The sequence below is a fragment of the Leguminivora glycinivorella genome, chromosome 25, assembly GCF_023078275.1.
Source record: "Leguminivora glycinivorella isolate SPB_JAAS2020 chromosome 25, LegGlyc_1.1, whole genome shotgun sequence".
Classification (NCBI taxonomy): domain Eukaryota; kingdom Metazoa; phylum Arthropoda; class Insecta; order Lepidoptera; family Tortricidae; genus Leguminivora; species Leguminivora glycinivorella.
Genome location: NC_062995.1, coordinates 57,710 through 76,424, shown reverse-complemented (window position 1 = coordinate 76,424; position 18,715 = coordinate 57,710). Strand labels below are relative to the sequence as shown.

The 18,715-nt window shown below is 39.7% G+C and overlaps 1 protein-coding gene across 1 annotated transcript; it reads right to left on the bottom strand.

The window, feature by feature from the left end:
* Positions 1-1,929: 1,929 nt before the first annotated feature.
* Positions 1,930-17,017, bottom strand: LOC125239271 (zinc finger protein 665-like). Its single transcript, XM_048146807.1, has 4 exons — positions 16,827-17,017; positions 6,739-6,918; positions 6,381-6,593; positions 1,930-2,814 (listed from the first exon to the last, which is right to left on the bottom strand). The coding sequence occupies exons 1-4, from the start codon at positions 16,870-16,872 to the stop codon at positions 1,994-1,996; spliced, it is 1,260 nt and encodes a 419-aa protein (XP_048002764.1). The 5' UTR covers positions 16,873-17,017; the 3' UTR covers positions 1,930-1,993.
* Between the last annotated feature and the right edge of the window lie 1,698 nt (positions 17,018-18,715).

Genomic DNA, 18,715 nt, shown 5'->3' with positions numbered 1-18,715 from the left:
ATTCATAATAACAAAAAAAAAATAAGATAAGAAACTAAAATATGTCATGTTTACCACGAAATGGTCCCGCCTCAGCGTAAATGCTGACCCCTAGGGGTCAGCGCTGATCTTCCGGCGAGACCAGTTTGTGGGCCACGAACGCAGCTATGCGGCCTGCCCTTCCGACATATCTGAACGCACCCACTATTGCGAGGCGGTGATCAGCGCCATCTGGACTGCGGGTAGGTTTACATATTGACACAATAAATAAATAATTAATAAAATGGCCAGTCAGGTCGCACAGCGTGCCAACGAGTTAGAAATAACAAAATTGAACCATTTCACTCATATACCTACAGTTTAACATTTAAACTTACATTAAGTATTACGAGTAGGTACAGTGCTACATAATTAGTCCTGTGTACAAATATTTCTAAAAGAAGAAGCCAGAGAATTATGTTATTTTGCCGTTAATGTGAGTTCCTACAATTAACCATGAAATGGGCCTGGATTTGCATTCTTACACATGGAAATATAAAGAAAAACAGCTACATGAAAGAAAAGTAACCACGCACAGATGACATGACACAACATGTTAATTTAATGGAGGAGAAATACAATATAGCTTAATGTGAACACAATAAAATAAACAACAAACAATAGTTATGAAGAGAGGACAGTAAAACCGGCCAAGAGCGTGTCGGGCCACGCTCAGTGTAGGGTTCCGTAGTTTTCCGTATTTTTCTCAAAAACTGCTGAACCTATCAAGTTCAAAACAATTTTCCTAGATCCAACAATATATCACACGTTGGGGTTGGAATGAAAAAAAATATCAGCCCCCACTTTACATGTAGGGGGGGTACCCTAATAAAACATTTTTTTTCATTTTTTATTTTCAGATTCAGATTCAGATTCAATGGTTTATTCATGGTAAACACATAAATTATTTACATAAGTAATTCATAATTACAAAAAAAAATATAAGAAACTAAAATATGTCGTGTTTACCACGAAATGGTCCCGCCTCAGCGTAAATGCTGACCCCTAGGGGTCAGCGCTGATCTTCCGGCGAGACCAGTTTGTGGGCCACGAACGCAGCTATGCGGCCTGCCCTTCCGGCATATCTGAACGCACCCACTATTGCGAGGCGGTAATCAGCGCCATCTGGACTGCGGGTAGGTTTACACATATTGACACAATAAATAAATAAAAATGGCCGGTCAGGTCGCACAGCGTGCCAATGAGTTCAAAATAACAAAATTGAACCATTTCACTCATATACCTACATTTTAATATTAAAACTTACATTAAGTATTAAAGTGCTACATAATTAGTCCTGTGTACAAATATTTCTAAAAGAAGAAGCCAGAGAATTATGTTATTTTGCCGTTAATGTGAGTTTCTACAGTTAACCATGAAATGGGCCTGGATTTGCATTCTTACACATGGAAATATTAAAGAAAAACAGCTACATGAAAGAAAAGTAACCGCGCACAGGTAGATGACATGACACAACATGTTAATTTAATGGAGGAGAAATACAATAAAGCTTAATGTGAACACAATAAAATAAACAACAAACAATAGTTATGAAGAGAGGACAGTAAAAACGGGTAAGTTTATTATTATAACTTGCTTATAAGTAAACATGCAACATGTCTATCATATGTTAATCAGGGTAATTAACAGAAACTGGTGTCATATTTCAAAGCTTCCTGTTGCCGCTGGTGTTGAAGTGTGAGTAATTTGAGCTTAATTTTGAAACTTGATAAACTTTGCAGGTTTCTGAGAGGTGGTGGAATATTGTTCCAGCACCTGGTTGCCATGTAACGGAAGCTCCCACGAAAGGCTGCCGAAGAATTTTTGCACTTTGTTGGCGTGATTGATATACATATTGGTACCAAATTTCAGCTTTCTAGTGCTTACGGTTACTGAGATTATCCGCGGACGGACGGACGGACGGACGGACGGACGGACAGACAGACATGGCGAAACTATAAGGGTTCCTAGTTGACTACGGAACCCTAAAAACGGGTAAGTTTATTATTATAACTTGCTTATTAGTAAACATGCAACACTTCAAAGGCCTTTCCTTGTCATGGGTGACATGGGTCATCATATGATTACGTAACTCTACAACATTCTCGCATTTGAATTCACAATATCTACACTGAGCTGTATTTTCCCTAGTGTGCTTCTTCTCGTGAAAGCGCAGGTAACTCTTCCGCCGGCACTTGTATTCGCAAAAACGACACTGGAACGGCTTCAGGTCGGAGTGCGTCGTTTGATGAAGCTGCAGGATTCTTTTGGTTTTGCACTTGTAGCCGCAGACACTACAGTCGAACGGCTTTTCCTCAGTGTGTGTCTTCACGTGATCGCTTAAGCGAGCCGCACGATGGGTTCTATAGTTACAGTGCTTACACCTGTAAGGTTTGTCACCGGTGTGTTTCCTCAGGTGATCTATTAAGTTTCTCCTGCTTATGCTTGTGTACTCGCAGTGGTTACATTTAAACGCGGTTTCATGGGTGTGTCTCATCTCGTGAGTTCGCAGGGATGCTCGCTGCCGGGTCCTGTAGTTACAATGCTTACACCTGTACGGTTTCTCGCCAGTGTGAATCATCCGGTGAGTGAATAATGATGATTTCCGCGTGCACTTGTACCCACAATCGTTACACTCGAAGAGTTTATCGCCAGACTTTGTATAGCCGCGTGTCGTCGGTCGGGAGTGTGTGTGTGCTCGGGTGGAAGGCGTGGAGCGTGGTGTGACGGGGTGAGCGCGCGCGTGTGTCCCCCGGAGCGCGCGCCCCCGCCCCGCGCCGCCCGCCGCCACACCACCTATAATGACATTTAAGTATTTTGGGACAATACAATAGCTGATATTTACATAGGTGTAAAGAAACCAAACCATTATACAACATACAGGCCATCTCATTTGTTTGAAAGTTGATAGACGAGAGCTTGCACGAAAGGAATGAACGAAACTCTCATTGAACGAGCGATACTGTATCGATATATTTTGAGAGCCACTATTTTATTGGTTAATGTGGTGTACACACGTAATGTTCATTTGTTAAATCTCTCCGTGCCAGCTCTTGTGAATCGACCTGTGCCGAGTAGCTCGCGGCGACCGGCCCTAAATTATCTGTGATAAATATCTGCGAATATAGCACACTCAATGAAGCCTATCTCGCGGGAAATAATTCGTGTATAGGCGAATTTTGGCATAGTTGTAGGGAATGGTGTTTTAATCTACATACTCAAAGTACTGATGGGTAGGGGAGGAGCTAACGGGTGGAGGGGGGTGTAAAGGTCCCTTTTTTTAGTTTTTCGCGAATAACTCTTAAACTGTGGCACATAGCAAAAAATGTTCTGAAACACAAGTAATCTTCATAAAATTCTCTACAAAAAAGTCTTATACACTTTTTATCTGGGACCAATCGTTCATGAGATATGGAAGGGAAAAGATGGACAATAAAGGAATAAACTCATTTGTTTATGAACAATACGTTTAATTCTTATAGAGACGCGGTAGCGTGTCAAGCCAGCTTCAAGTAACAAAAGTAGTAAGCAGCATCGTGTGTAATATTACACGAACCGTTTGGAGCCACATTTGACCCCCTTCTAACTCAAAAACTATTTCACATAAACGTGTTATAATGCAACGTAAAAAGAAACCAACGCGCGTAGTAAAAGTATGAGCTATAAGCGCTCCTCAATAAGCCCGGTACTAGCAGCCCGCCTTAGTGCGTTTTCACATTATCCGATCCGATATCGGATGTCGGAAGGATTTCAAAGGCAAAAATCCAAGACGGCTTAGACGGCGCCTTAAATGTACGGGATATCGGTCCTACTTCCGATATCGGATCGGATAATGTGAAAACACACTTACCCCGCGCGCGCGCGCAGCTCTTTATAAGCCACCGCGCGGCCGGCGCTCGCTCATCCCAGTCGTCCTTAAAACGTCGACGTAAGACCGCCCCACAAGGATGGGGCGCGACCGGATACAGCCCTCACAGCGCCCAGCGCGGAAGGGGCTACTCACACCCCAGCAGGGGTGTTGAACGACATTACAGCAGCGCTCGGTCAGTTTGCCTCGCGCAGCGATCCGATCACATTGTAGCTGACTTGACGAGCAAAGCATCACGACCGCCCGGTATGACGGTGCCACTGGGTCGTTGGTTGTCACTGGCTTTAATATGCCATTGCCTCTTCTAGTTCATGCCCATTCAGTAGGTGGTAAATAAATTGTATGTTAAATACAAAATATTTGTACGCCTGCTTGAATATTGAATGAGACGTGCTAAACTTACCTCTATTTTAGGAAAATTTTACTAATTGAATCCGAAAAAAAGGCGTACAAATATTTTTGTATTTAACGAACAATTTATTTACCACCAGTAGGTGAATGGGGATGAACTAGAAGAGGCGATGGCATATTAAAGCCAGTGACAACCAACGACCCAGTGGCACCTGACTCCATTCTCAAAACTATATTTTGCCGATGCAAGACTGGGTGTGGGGTGCGCTGCGGCTGCCGAAAAGCAGGAATTGCCTGCTCCAGTGTCTGTGGTGTATGCTCGGGAGTATGCACTAACGGAGCTCCCATCGAAGTAGAGACGGAAGATAGTTAGGAATTTTATTTATGAATTTATCCCATCAAAGCAATACCGGGCGGTCGTGATGCTTTGCTCGTCAAGTCAGCTACAATATGATCGGATCGCTGCGCGAGACAAACTGAGCGAGCGCTGCTGTAAATGTCGTTCAACACCCCTGCTGGGGTGTGAGTAGCCCCTTCCGCGCTGGGCGCTGTGAGGACTGTATTTGGTCGCGCCCCATCCTTGTGGGGCGGTCTTACGTCGACGTTTTGAGGACGACTGGGATGAGCGAGCGCCGACCGCGCGGTGGCTTATAAAGGGCTGCGCGCGCGCGCGGGATAAGTGCGTTTTCACATTATCCGATCCGATATCGGAAGTAGGACCGATATCCCGTACATTTAAGGCGCCGTCTAAGCCGTCTTGGATATTCGCCTTTGAAATCCTTCCGACATCCGATATCGGATCTGATAATGTGAAAACGCACTAAGGCGGGCTGCTAGTACCGGGCTTATTGAGGAGCGCTTATAGCTCATACTTTTACTACGCGCGTTGGTTTCTTTTTACGTTGCATTATAACACGTTTATGTGAAATAGTTTTTGAGTTAAAAGGGGGTCAAATGTGGCTCCAAACGGATCGTGTAATATTACACACGATGCTGCTTACTACTTTTGTTACTTGAAGCTGGCTTGACACGCTACCGCGTCTCTATAAGAATTAAACGTATTGTTCATAAACAAATGAGTTTATTCCTTTATTGTCCATCTTTTCCCTTCCATATCTCATGAACGATTGGTCCCAGATAAAAAGTGTATAAGACTTTTTTGTAGAGAATTTTATGAAGATTACTTGTGTTTCAGAACATTTTTTGCTATGTGCCACAGTTTAAGAGTTATTTGCGAAAAACTAAAAAAAGGGACCTTTAAACCCCCCTCCACCCGTTAGCTCCTCCCCTACCCATCAGTACTTTGAGTATGTGGATTAGAACACCATTCCCTACAATTATGCCAAAATTCGCCTATACACGAATTATTTCCGCCGACGGACAGTTAAATGTCTTCGTTAGGCGTGCTAATAATAGCATGTGCCATGTATGTTTTGCATCATAATTATTATTGTTTGTTAATGCACAGACAGCTGATACGAGCACATCAATGACAATGTCCCGCACTTGTGTTTTGTCTGGACAACAAATATTTATTGAGTCTGTTTTTAAGTGAGTTCACTGTCGGTGCACTGATTACGGTTTCGGGCAAACTATTCCACACTTTGTTGTTAATAAATTTTACTTCATTTTGAGTACAGCCTGAACGGTTTTGACATTTCAATGAAATAAACGGCACAAATTGATCTATTGTGTGATTTTACAATCCTTTTATTGTTATTTAGTTTTAGACAGGCAGCTGATGCTGGTACGTCTAAATCATAGTTCACTTTGCTCGATTTCACTTCTTAGATAGTTTGTCTAGTCTATTTTTAAATTGATTAACACTGGTAGAGTTCACAACTTCAGAGGGTAATTTGTTCCAAGCTTGCACTATTCTGTTTGTAATGAAGTTTTTACCGATATTTGTTTTGTGCTTTGTTGTTACAAGTTTTATGTTGTGTCCTCTTGTGCGCGTGTTTGAATTTCGAGTGAACAGGTCGACTAGTTCTGGACAGTCATAGTACCCTTGAATGATTTTAAAGGTCTCGATCAAATCTCCACACACACACAAATTTTACAGTAGATAGTCTGATAAAAACGAACACATATACAAGATCTCTACTACTGTGTAGGTATTGGTGTGTTTACAAGAAGTACTCACCATGGACTGCCACCTTAGGCCTGCCCGCTGCCCACTCCACGCTCATCGGCAAATGGATGTGCACCGCCACGTGGCGCAGCAACTCAGCCTTGGAGTGGAAGCGGTGTCCGCACAGGTCGCACACCGGCTCTCTGTCGTAGTCAGGAGTGTGGTGTACTCCTTGTTCAGTGTCCGAGGCTGCGTGTGGCGGAGTGGCGTGCCAGCCGGCGGTGTCTACAGGGAAATTACTTATGAATAATAATACATAAAACTAGAAGGTTCGTATTGTAGGTACAGTCACCGCAATAACATTGCACAAAAAGAAGACTGCGAAAATATTTGACACAATCTTATGTGTAGAGCAGTAAATTGTAGTGACCTCTCGGCACCGGGGCGAGTACGGGGCGGTGCGGGCGCTCCGGGCCCAGCACCAGCTCGTCCTTCACCTCGTGGCCCGCGTACAGCCCGGCCAGCAGGGCCGCCGCGCTCACTCCGCACCCGGCCACGTCGTCCGCACACTCCTCTTCCTCTGCAGTGTCTGCTTCCACCTTCACCGTCACTGAAACATAATGCACATCATATAATCAACAAGACTGAGATATATAGGTCATAAAATACATCTTTATTAGACCATGGACACAGTATTTAATTTTTTTCTTGTGTTATTGTGCTGAGCCATTGATGATAGGACAGAGAAGAAGATAAGAAAGACATAGGCAACTATTATTGACAGTAGTATTCTAATTGCAAGTAGGTATTACACTTTTTTTACACTCATTTTTGTTTAATTATCCTGGTGCATTAGACCCGGCTTGTTGGGTGAAGGCGTCCTCCATCAATTTCCACATGTCACTATCTTGGGCAATTTGGATCCAACGAATGATCGATCGAAGGATCCAACAATGATCCAATTTGGTGCAATGAAATACTCTTTTACTGTCTACGAGTATATGAGTATATTAGAGCATAAAATACTCAATACTCCGTGTGTAGAGTATGTTTAGTTTTGTCTTTGACTTTAAGGTTTCGTGTCTATGATTTAACAGTTGAATAAATCATTCTTAGACCAAGCTAGTCATGGTTGTTGTTTATTTTAAATACTAATATTACATGGCGCAGTCAAGTATGGCTACAGGATACCATTTACCTTCCAAGTTATCCCTGGTGGGAAACCTAAGTGAGAACTTTAAAAAATTCAGGCAATCATTCGATATATACTTGAATGCCGCGGGTCTATCCGAAGTCATAGAGGCAAGAAAAGTCTCGCTCCTGCTAAATCTCATTGGTGAGGAGGCCCTTGCCGTCTACAACACTCTAGATGTAAAGTCGGAAGATGTAAAAACTCTCGAAGATACATTAAAGGTATTTGAAAAATACTGCAACCCCAAGAAAAACATACTTCATTCTAGATACCTATTTTATAATAGAAATCAGAAAATAGGAGAAACCTTTGACAACTATCTGACTGACGTAAAACAATTATGCAATGATTGTGATTTCAAAAAGAAAGATGAAATTTTAAGGGACCGTCTCGTATTAGGTATGAGTGACACGGATTGTCAGAAAAAGCTGATAAAGAAAGGAGACCCAACCCTGGATGATGTAGTGTCATTGTTCAGAATATCGGAAATCACGGATGCCCATGTCAGAGATATAACTGACAACAAACCTGACGTCAATGCAGTAACGAAGCCTAGAAGCTCCCAGAAAACCTGTTCTAACTGTGGGTACCATCATACCTACGGTCAATGCCCGGCGTACAATAAAACATGTGTCAACTGTAAGAAAATTACATCAAACGAGGTAACTGTGGAAGACTATTCAGATTACTATGTAGAATCTGTGACTTCAGACATGTCTGTCAACTCATTGGCGTGGTTCCAAAAGGTAATACTGCCCGGAAACAATCCAGTGCAATTTAAACTTGACCCAGGAGCAGATGTCAACATATTACCCGTACATATTCATGAAAAGGTCAGTTCTCACACCCAGGTCCACTCAGAAAAACCATCTCAACGCTAGAGAGCTGGCATGGATACAAAACAGACGTCAAAGGATTAGCAACAATGAACATTGAAGTTAACGGCAAATTATACACTGAAACGTTCTGCATCGCAGGAAATGCCGGATCCACACCAATTTTATCGCGAGATACGTGTGTTGTTGATTTTTAGTGGTTCCTATTGATATTCTATGTATCAGTCCGAATATATGTACAGTAGTGAAAGAATTATCCTTTAACTCCTAACCATTGAGGAGTTGACCTTCCATCATCAGCTCAGCCACATAAAGTTATCACCATCAGGCGTAAATACTGGTGTACCTTTGAAAAATACACTAAAAACATTACATGTGCCTATAACATTTGAGGAGTTCCCTCGATTTCTCCAAGATCCCATCATCAGACCCCGACTTGGTGCCAATGGGACCATCTCGGGGTTATACCTGATCGAATGAAAAAAAAATTTTGAAAATCGGTCCATGATTCTCGGAGATATCGAATAACATACATACAAAAAAAAATCCTCCTCCTCCTCCTTTTTTGAAGTCGGTTAAAAAGAAATTTCAATTCATGATTAGACAAGTTAAGTACTTAGGGCAAATATTTGAAAATGGTACAGTTCGACCTGACGATGACGCAATAAGGGCTATAACTAACTTTATAATATGCCTACTTGAAAAATAAATATTTCATTTTCATTTTCATTTTTTTCATTTGACAGGCCCAATGACAAATCAGATTTACAAAGACTCTTAGGTCTCATTAACTATTTACGACCGTATATTCCCAATTTGGCTTCAATTACTAGCCCATTAAGAGATTTACTAAAGAAAAACACGACATTTGACTGGCAAAAAATTCATACTGATGCGTTTGAGCGAATTAAGACTATCTTATCGACTAAGTAATCCAGTTCTGCAGACTTTTGATCCCAGTAAAGAGATCGTGATTCAAACTGACTCGAGCAAGACAGGTATAGGCTGTGTTCTCTTGCAGGATAACAAACCTGTTTATTATGCCTCAAAATCGTTAACAGAAACCGAAATAAATTATGGTCAGATAGAGAAAGAATTTCTTGCCGTATTATATTCATGTAAAAAGTTTCACTCATTTATTTATGGCCAAAAAGTTATCATGCTGACGGATCATTTACCTCTGATTTCAATAATGAAAAAAGACCTACATGACATTCCGTCAACTCGCTTACAGAGAATAAAACTAAGAGCGTGCGCAGACAGAGAGCGGTCTGGAGTTCTGCGTTCCGCGTTCAGAGTTCTGCGTTCTTTAGAATGTACCGAGTCTGTAGCAACAACGCACACAGCGGGCAGTCTGCCCGCGACGGTCAAAGCGGAACGCCGCGTTCTAGCGTTCTTTTCCCGCCGAGACAGAGAACGCCGGAACGCGGGGATGTCTGAGGTTGGAAACACAGAAAAAATAATGAATTGGTTAGGAAAAAGCAGGATTTCTGAGGTCGAATCTACGGATAGTACACGACGAAATGCTGTTATGTTTATTTTATCCTTAATAAATAATTACAATGCCCTAAAATTACAGCCAGCCTTTATTTTTTCTCAATTAATGAAACTATTCATCGACATGCGAATAAAAATATCGAATCGCTGTTCATCTGTAAGGAGAATTTAATAGGTGGAATTTTTGAGCAATAGTTCTTCATAGGAAAACGAACTTTTCAGTGACATGTTGCATGTACAAAGACATAATTATTATTAAATCATTTATTTCAGGCAACTTTAGTCCATAGATACACATATTCACAAAAGAAAAGAAAGAAAGAAAAGAAAATTACAATGAAAACTTAGGTACTTATATTAAATTAAATTAAATCAAGGATATACATTTACTTAAAACAATTTCACTGTGCACTGATATATCAAATAATTCGATAACTCAATAATTCTTATAATCAAAAATAAAAATGTATAACAACCAATAATAATAATAAATTAAATTAAATTATATTATTTACATAAAACGAAACTAGAACGCGAGAATTTGAACGCCGCCTGTGTGCGTTGGAACTCTTGAGCGGTCAACGGTCACCAGAACGCGGAACTCTGACAGAACGCAGACCGCTCTCTGTCTGCGCACGCTCTAACCATGAAGCATGTTCCAGTACCGTTACCATGGGCTGCCCAAGTGAGAGCCGTATTACTTTACTCAGAAAGTAAGTGAGTTTACGTTTGTTTACAATATATTGTGCCTAACTTCACGCCAAAGAAGCTGCTTCTATCCCTTTCTAAGTTTATCAATAAACGAAGAAAGAACTATAGGCGAATGCTACGCCTCTGGTGTTTACGCGATGGAACTAAAATCATAAGTAAATGTAATTTACCTATCGAAATCTGTCAATATAGGGTCTACTGCAAATTTCGAAACATACGCACTGAGGGATTCTTTCTCTTTCACTTTATACTGATAAGAGTAAAAGAGACGCATGTCCACATTTCGATAACTTCGGTATTCGGTAGTAGGCCTCAAACCATAGGCCAAGTCATTCTGACGTGACATTTCTGTCAAGTTATACAAAAATCACACGGAATTTTCACGATTATATTTGCAGTTTTAAATAAAATTATGACTAACATATTGCATTAATTTATAATATTACGTGAAATTCAAGATTAGCTAAAATTGAATAAAAAGATAAGCCAGTGAACAAATCAAATAAGGTAATGAGTTATTTTTGGCCATCATATTGTACTATTTACAATTGAGATGATTATAATGCTCAAAGCAGTTTTTGGTTTCAGAAAGATGACGGAAGCTATGATTGAAATCAATATTTCCGAACAAACCCGTATGGTATTCAGTCAACATGGAAGATGGTTCAATTGATATTAATACTGTGGCACTCTGGCAGTTACGCTACTCAAAACCTTAGGGCAGCAGAGGGGAGCAGTACCAATTTATAGGTGTTTTTGTTCCGCGATGCACTTAATGGTATTATTGGCCATGATCATCACAGGTATATATATAGAAGTGCTCCAATAAAGGAAAAAACATCAACTCCAAAAAATAATCCTGTTACTAAAATAAAGTATTTCATTAATTTTATTGACTTTGTTTATTTGTGATGTTCTCGAGTAGTAAAGAAATAGAAATATTTTTTACAGAAAAAGGGTACATAGCATCTTATATAGAATTAGCTTTTGCCCGCGGTTTCGCTCGGGTACTAAAAAGAATTCTTATTCAAACATATATACAAATAATAAAATTTTCATTTGGATCCGTAGGTTTCTATGCAGACGTTTGTCTGCGTTTTTTTCGATTACTCATATTACTATTGTTTTTAAAAAAGAAATGCTTGCAGTGGTTGTACAAATGTTACACAGCGACCACAGCGTAGGTAGTGGGTACGAGTAGGTATGTATTCTATATACACTGAGGAAACTACATATTGTACAACAGAACTCACATAGCTCCGTATCTCGGCACTATTGTCGGTGGGTAAAAACTAGTAAAAAGTACGTTCTCGCATTATCGCTTACAATTACCGATTGCCGACCAATTACCCCTATCCCTATCCCTAACCCTACCCCTATCCCTATTAGGGTTTGCTCCCGGGAAATACCGGTACCGAAAGTACCGGGAATTCCCGGGATTTTCAGCCAAGCAAAGAACCGGGAAATGAACTTGAAGGCTGTTATAAACCCTATAATTTATGAATTTATTATGCACACTATTGGCGCTTTGTAAATAATTTGTAATTGTTCAAAAATACTTCTTTTCATTATTATAGTATAAAGGTACTTAGTCATAAGCATTTCAATATGTGCAATATTACTTTTATGAGTAACAAAGTAATTGTTATTCCTGTAATTGTTTCTTCTGCTGTACGTTGTATTAAATATTGTATGTTTGCGCTGATGGCCAAGTTGCCAATGCTCCCAATAAATTAAAAAAAAAATTAGCTTTGCCAATTTTGACACAAGGACTTAGCTGAAATGTCAATCGTTGACGCTAAACCATGGACTTTAAATCTATGCGCTAAACGCCGATCGAAATTCAGTCTAGCTCTGTCATGTCAATACGGAAAAGTGATAGAGATAGCTAAGCTACGATAACGATGTTATCATAATCGTTTGTGCATTTGGCTACGTGCCCTGCCAAAAAATCAGATACAATTTTTACTTGTTTCAAAATGCTTTTTCTACTCACTTTTGTATCAAATTATAATCTTCATATACACCCCATAATGGCCTAATCGCCTTCAAAAGTTCTATACCTTAGACTTTGTCGTTACCTATGTATGTCGATGTCGTTGTAATTGATGTTTGATATGTACGTAAACGCTGAATTTTATTTAGGTTTTTAGTTTTCGTTTCACGTCAATTTATTAAATACTTAGCCTGTTACTCAAGAATTTTACAAAATAAACAAAGTCACAGAATGAGATACTTTATTTCAGTAATAGGATAATTTTTTTGAAGTTTTTCCTTTGGTTCACTTCTAATATATACCCACGAGATATGGTGTTATGGTGACTATAGGTACAAGTATTGTGCATTGAGGAACTAACATGCCCATCAATTGGTACTGCCTGCTGCTGTAGGTAATCATCAGTTGATTCTTAATTGCCTCATTCATTATCAATTTGAACAATCTTCTACGTTGGGTTTGCTGACGGCTGGCATGGAAATATTGTTTTCAATAATATCTTCTTTTTCTGAAAGCAACCAATATAATCATCTCAACTGTAGCTAAACAGTACAAAATGATGAATAATAAACCTTACTCATTACCTTTGTAAAAGTATCAAGCACTGGTTCATCACTGGTTTATCTTTTTATCGAACTACTGACTAACTGCTACATTTAAGCTGTTCTTTAATTTCACGTAATATTATACATTAATACATATTAGTCATAATTGCATTTAAAATTGCAAATATAATCGTGAAAATGTTGTGGGATTGTTATATAATTTGACAGTAATGACACATCAGAGTGAATTGGTGGTTTACTTTTACGTTAGTGACTGTCATGATTACTCACGTAAAGTATTGAGTTTTCACTAGAGACTGTCAAATAGTTCTGGTTCTATTGACTCCATACAATCAGAAAGAGAGCGCCTTAGCTGTAAAGTTAGGAACGTATTAAAAACTCGGAGTAAACACGTTAATAACTTATGGTACCGATGAAAATTTTAGTACGTGAGCGTTTCCGCTTGGAGCGCTGTTCAGTTTTTCCATACATTTTCCGTAACTCTCACTGAAAACGTAACGTATTTTTTCACTTAAAAAAGTCATGGTAAGGCTACAGGTACCCAAATGCATAAGTCGAGCCTGCTCCACGGCTAGTCAAGATTGTGACAGTGATCTCAATGTTGTGATTCACAGTGTCAACGTTTCAGATGAGATATTATCGCAATTCAAACAAGAAATACAATTAGATCCTGTATAGGGATTGCAATCCGGTCCGGCGGATCCGGTAATCCGGCCGGATCCGGTGCTTTTTTCATGCTACCGGATCCGGTGAAATTCGCCGGATCCGGTACCGGATCCGGTAATGTAATTTAATATGTTAGAATAGTAACAAAAAAATAACATTTACGCTAACATTTGAACGTACCTCAACAGGGGATTGCAATCCGGTCTGATTTCCAATCAAAACATAATTTAATACGAATGTTTTTTGCATTACTATACTAGGCCGTTTGGAAGTAAAATAATGTGCTCAAGTGACGCGTCAACTTTCCGTCTTTGAATCTGTAGTGAAATCTGTGCAATTGTTTGCTTGGATGCAAAATGTGGAATAGTGGAGAGTGACAAAGGGCCATACGACAAAACTTTTCGTTAACATGTCACTGAGGTCGATCCTTCGCGTTTTCTGACCAAACACCATCCGAAATCAAGACCTATTGAGTATATGCCAGCAAACACCCATTAGTGAGGAAACCGCGACACAAAAAGTACATTGGTAGCACACAATTCCAAGAGTTCCCTCTAACGAAATAACGCAACCATTTCTTTCGGCTGGAAATCGCCTGCCGCTGGAAGGATCCTTGGCTCCGGGCGCCCTGTAAACCATGGAAGCGGTCCGTTGAGGATGAACTACGAGCGACCGGGTCGAGCTGGAGCGAGGCCACGAAGGTAGCTGAAGATAGGAAGGCATGGCGCGAGCTTGAGAAGGCCCTTGGCATCTCTGTGTTGACGTAGGACTACAAGAACAACAACGTTTTCAGCATGATATAAGAAGTATGAGGGCACATAGCTACAAGAATCATAAAAAAACAATTCAAAGCTTAAATATGAACATTTTTAAAAGGTATCCAGTAAGATTGTGGTTTCAGCAATAGCAAATAATACTAAGGTCAATTACTCTTGATGACTTTAATTTAGCTACTGTAGTTTTTTTAGTTCTTCTTTGCGTGTGAGAAAAGTTAACTGTAAAATAAGACAAAACATGATTATCTTTTTTTAAATAGTTATCTCATAGTGCATGCTGTAGGTAATGTTATAATGTCCGTTCTTAATTGTATCTTAAAAGCTCTATAGGTATTACTGTAAAACAATACAGTAAAATTAATTTTGTTATCCTATGAAAGTTTAAAAAGAACGATTTTATTCGCGACTGATTATTTTAGTAAAATTTACTTGTTACCTGGTAAAAATGTTGATTTATAAGCTTTCAACTTTTGGTTTATTAATCGTGAAGCAAAATACCATCATATTTCTCATATTATGCTGAAAACATACAAAAAAAGTTACTATTTGGGTACTTTTAATCCTCAAGGCCAATCCGGCCGGATCCGGCCGGATCCGCCGGATTGGGACCAAAATCCGGCCGGATCCGGCCGGATTGGATATCAGACCGGATTGCAATCCCTAATCCTGTAGCATCCAAATTAATTGATTTCTTCAAGAAAGGATGGCCAGCTTCTGTATCTAAGGTACCGACTGAACTGAAATACTATTACGACATCCGAAAAACAATTTGTTTTGAAGATGATTTGATATTTATAGACAACAGGCTTTACGTTCCCACGTCTTTACAAAATCTCATGTTGACAAAACTGCACGAGTGTCATTTCGGCATGAGCAAGACCAAAGCTCGAGCGAAAACATTATTTTACTGGAAAAATATGTTTTCTGACATAGACAAGTTCATTTCTGAATGTAGTGTGTGCCTTAAGCATTCCAGCAACAATATGAAAGAACCAATGATAGTGAGAGAAATACCAGAACTGCCTTTTCAGCATGTTTCCGTAGACATATTACAGTACAGTAACAATGATTATTTCACTTTATTTGACCACTATTCAAAGTGGATTGAGCTACACAAACTCAACAGTAAAACAGCTGAAGCAACCATTTCCGTCTTGAAATGCATATTTTCAACACATGGTATACCGGAAGTATTATATTCTGATAATATGCCTTTCAATTCATTAACATTCCGAAATTTCAGCAAAGAGTGGGGTTTCAAAATTGTGTTTTCTAGTCCTCATTATCATCAAAGCAATGGAGCAGCAGAAAAGGCAGTCCAGACTTGCAAAGGGTTTCTAAAGAAAGCAGCTGAAACAAAAACTGATATTGAGTTATTTCTGTTAGAATATAGAAATACCCCAATCATTAGTCTAAAAACTTCACCTTCTCAGTTGTTGTTCAATAGACTCTGTAAAACTAAACTTCCTATAAACAATGTGCTCTTAAAACCAAAACTGCATAGTGACATTCAAGATAGTTTACTGAATAATAGTAATCAAAACAAATTGTACTATGATCAACACACAAGACATAGAAATGACATTTTCAAAGAGGGGCAAAATATAGTGTATAAAGAAAACGAGAATAGCACTATTTGGAAACCAGGTACAGTCTACAAAATCACCAACAACCCACGATCTATAATAATAAAAGATTATTATGGAAATTTAAAGACTAGAAACTCGTGGTTCATCAAATTGGATAAAGGTAGAAAACCTGATCAACCGCATGCACAGTCGGCGTGGTCTCAGATTGCTGTTCAGCAGCCGCCAGCCGCTGACCTACCTCCAGCTCTAGCTCCTGAGACTGAGATGCCGTCAACGAGTGCTATAGAAGACCTGCTTCTCTACCACTCAGAAGATCTAACAACAGAGATGTTAGACCTCCTAGACGTCTTAACGATTATGTCTGCAGTTCTTTTTAGTTTGTACTTTATGTTGAAAAGGGAGATGTAGAGTATGTTTAGTTTTGTCTTTGACTTTATGGTTTCGTGTCTATGATTTAACAGTTGAATAAATCATTCTTAGACCAAGCTTGTCATGGTTGTTGTTTATTTTAAATACTAATATTACACCGTGTGCATGTCGAGGTCACCACGAGCACCTTCCGTCCCTTTTCTGAGCCATTCATAAGGTCCATGTATTAAGTTGAAGTGTGGAGCAACTCTCGTAAGGGGTCCTTACTCACAGAATCTTTGATAAAGAAGTGAACATGAGTACTGTGCGTGCGAGCTCACCTTCAGTCCACTCGGCCTCCTGCTTCACGCGCGCTGTGCCCTCCATTCTGCGTAAAGCCCTCAAACAAATAGGCAAAACTACACAATTTAATCGCGTAGTTTACTAGTAATAGTAGTAATACAAATTGTATTATATTACAACGCGGTTATTTATTATCTAATTGATAAATAATACAAATTACGAGTTTACGAGCCTGTGCATGAACTTGACATTTGTCAGAGTGACAGCGCCAAAACTGTCAAAACTGACAAGTATCGTAATGGCCTCTCTAAACGCCGCGATATTCGCATGTCATTAGCGTTAGCAGTGCTATCACCACGGTGTTTTCAGGCCCCCCACAGACGGACGACGCAACTTTTTTGTCTCCGTCACTCGGTCTATGGGCTAGTATGAAGGTGCGCACACGTTGCGACGCAACTTTTTTGTCGCAGGGTTCGGCGACAGGCCTGCGACGCAACTGTCTCCTTCCCTATTGGTTTCAATGCAAGTGCGCACACGGCGACAAAACAGTCGCCGGTCGGTTGTCATTTTGACAGTTATCACTGGCCTGGCCTGGGCGAACGTGTGTTATTAGTCGAAAAAAATATAATTTTAAACTCAGATTGTTGAAGACGACATTGATATTTGTCGTTTAATTGAAGAAGTAGAGGAAAGACCGATTTTATATGACAAGAATTTAAAAGAATATTCCGACAACATTGAGAAAAAACGATGCCGGGTTGTAAAATTCTAACCAGTTCATCAAAAATTTTAAACACTCATTCTGAAGTACCAAAACACCATTTTTGATAGGCTCTCAATTTCATGAAAAAAGAAAAAATTGCGCCCGTAGTATCCAAAGATTATAGAATTAGTCTATGGTAATATCTTCTTAGTAGTCTGTGGTTGTGTCGCTGTCGTTCCCGTGTGCGCACCTTGGAAATTGTCGCAAGGGGTGACGACAGAGACAAAAAATTCGCCGAGCAACTGTTGCATCTAATCTAAAAGGAAATAGTAAATTCGATATACCATACTATTCAATATACTCTATGCTTATGACTATTGCCAAGAGGGCACTGTTATTCTAATGTATTGCGGTGATAGGTCTGTATTTTAGTTTAGCATGGTAAAGCCTGCCCAGAAGTATATAACTACGCGCCATGTTACCTCAGTATATAATGAAGGAAATAGTTCTGATGAAATTTCGCAACATGCCGCGTAACTAGTCATATTTCTGGTCAGGCTTTACCATGCTAAAATTGCCGCCTTAGAGAGCGCGCACACAGGCAACTTTTGGCAGCGACTTTTTTTGTCGCGACCATGGCCTAGTATGAAAGTGCGCTTACGAAGCCACGCAACTTTTCATAGGAATACGAAAATCGCCGAGCAACTTGATCGCCCGTGGGCGCGCACCCTTATTGTAGTAGGTACAAGATTTGCTTGACCGTCTATAACCATATGTGCTATTTATTTTGGGTGTAGTAAACCTCTTTATTTATATCCTTATTTATTGTCAACTGCCTATTTAAAATTGTCATTCACATACGTCATGTTTTGCTAATTAAAACCTATGATATGGGTTTTGCTTATTATTTCAATTTAATTAGCAAACAAAACGACTTTTAAGCATGGATAAATACTTACGCCCGGAACGGTTTGAAGGGGATCCATCAAAAAGCACCGCTACCACAGAATGGAAGCATTGGAAGAAAACCTTTAACAACTTCCTTGCGGTGCAAGTTCTTACATCCGATCCGGTAAAATTAAACATACTAATTAACCACTTATCTCCGAATATCTATGACTTTGTAAGCGAGTGCCAGACGTTTGAACAAGCGATTGACGTACTAGATGGTATTTTTATCAAACCCCAAAACATCCTGTACGCACGACACGCTCTCGCCACTCG

Coding starts and splice junctions, on each gene's coding strand:
- LOC125239271 (XM_048146807.1), bottom strand. CDS start 16,872: ATGGAGGGCACAGCGCGCGTGAAGCAGGAGGCCGAGTGGACTGAAG. Junction 6,919..16,826: donor GGAGGCCGAGTGGACTGAAG/GTGAGCTCGCAC, acceptor ATTATGTTTCAG/TGACGGTGAAGGTGGAAGCA. Junction 2,815..6,380: donor GCCTAAGGTGGCAGTCCATG/GTGAGTACTTCT, acceptor ATGTCATTATAG/GTGGTGTGGCGGCGGGCGGC.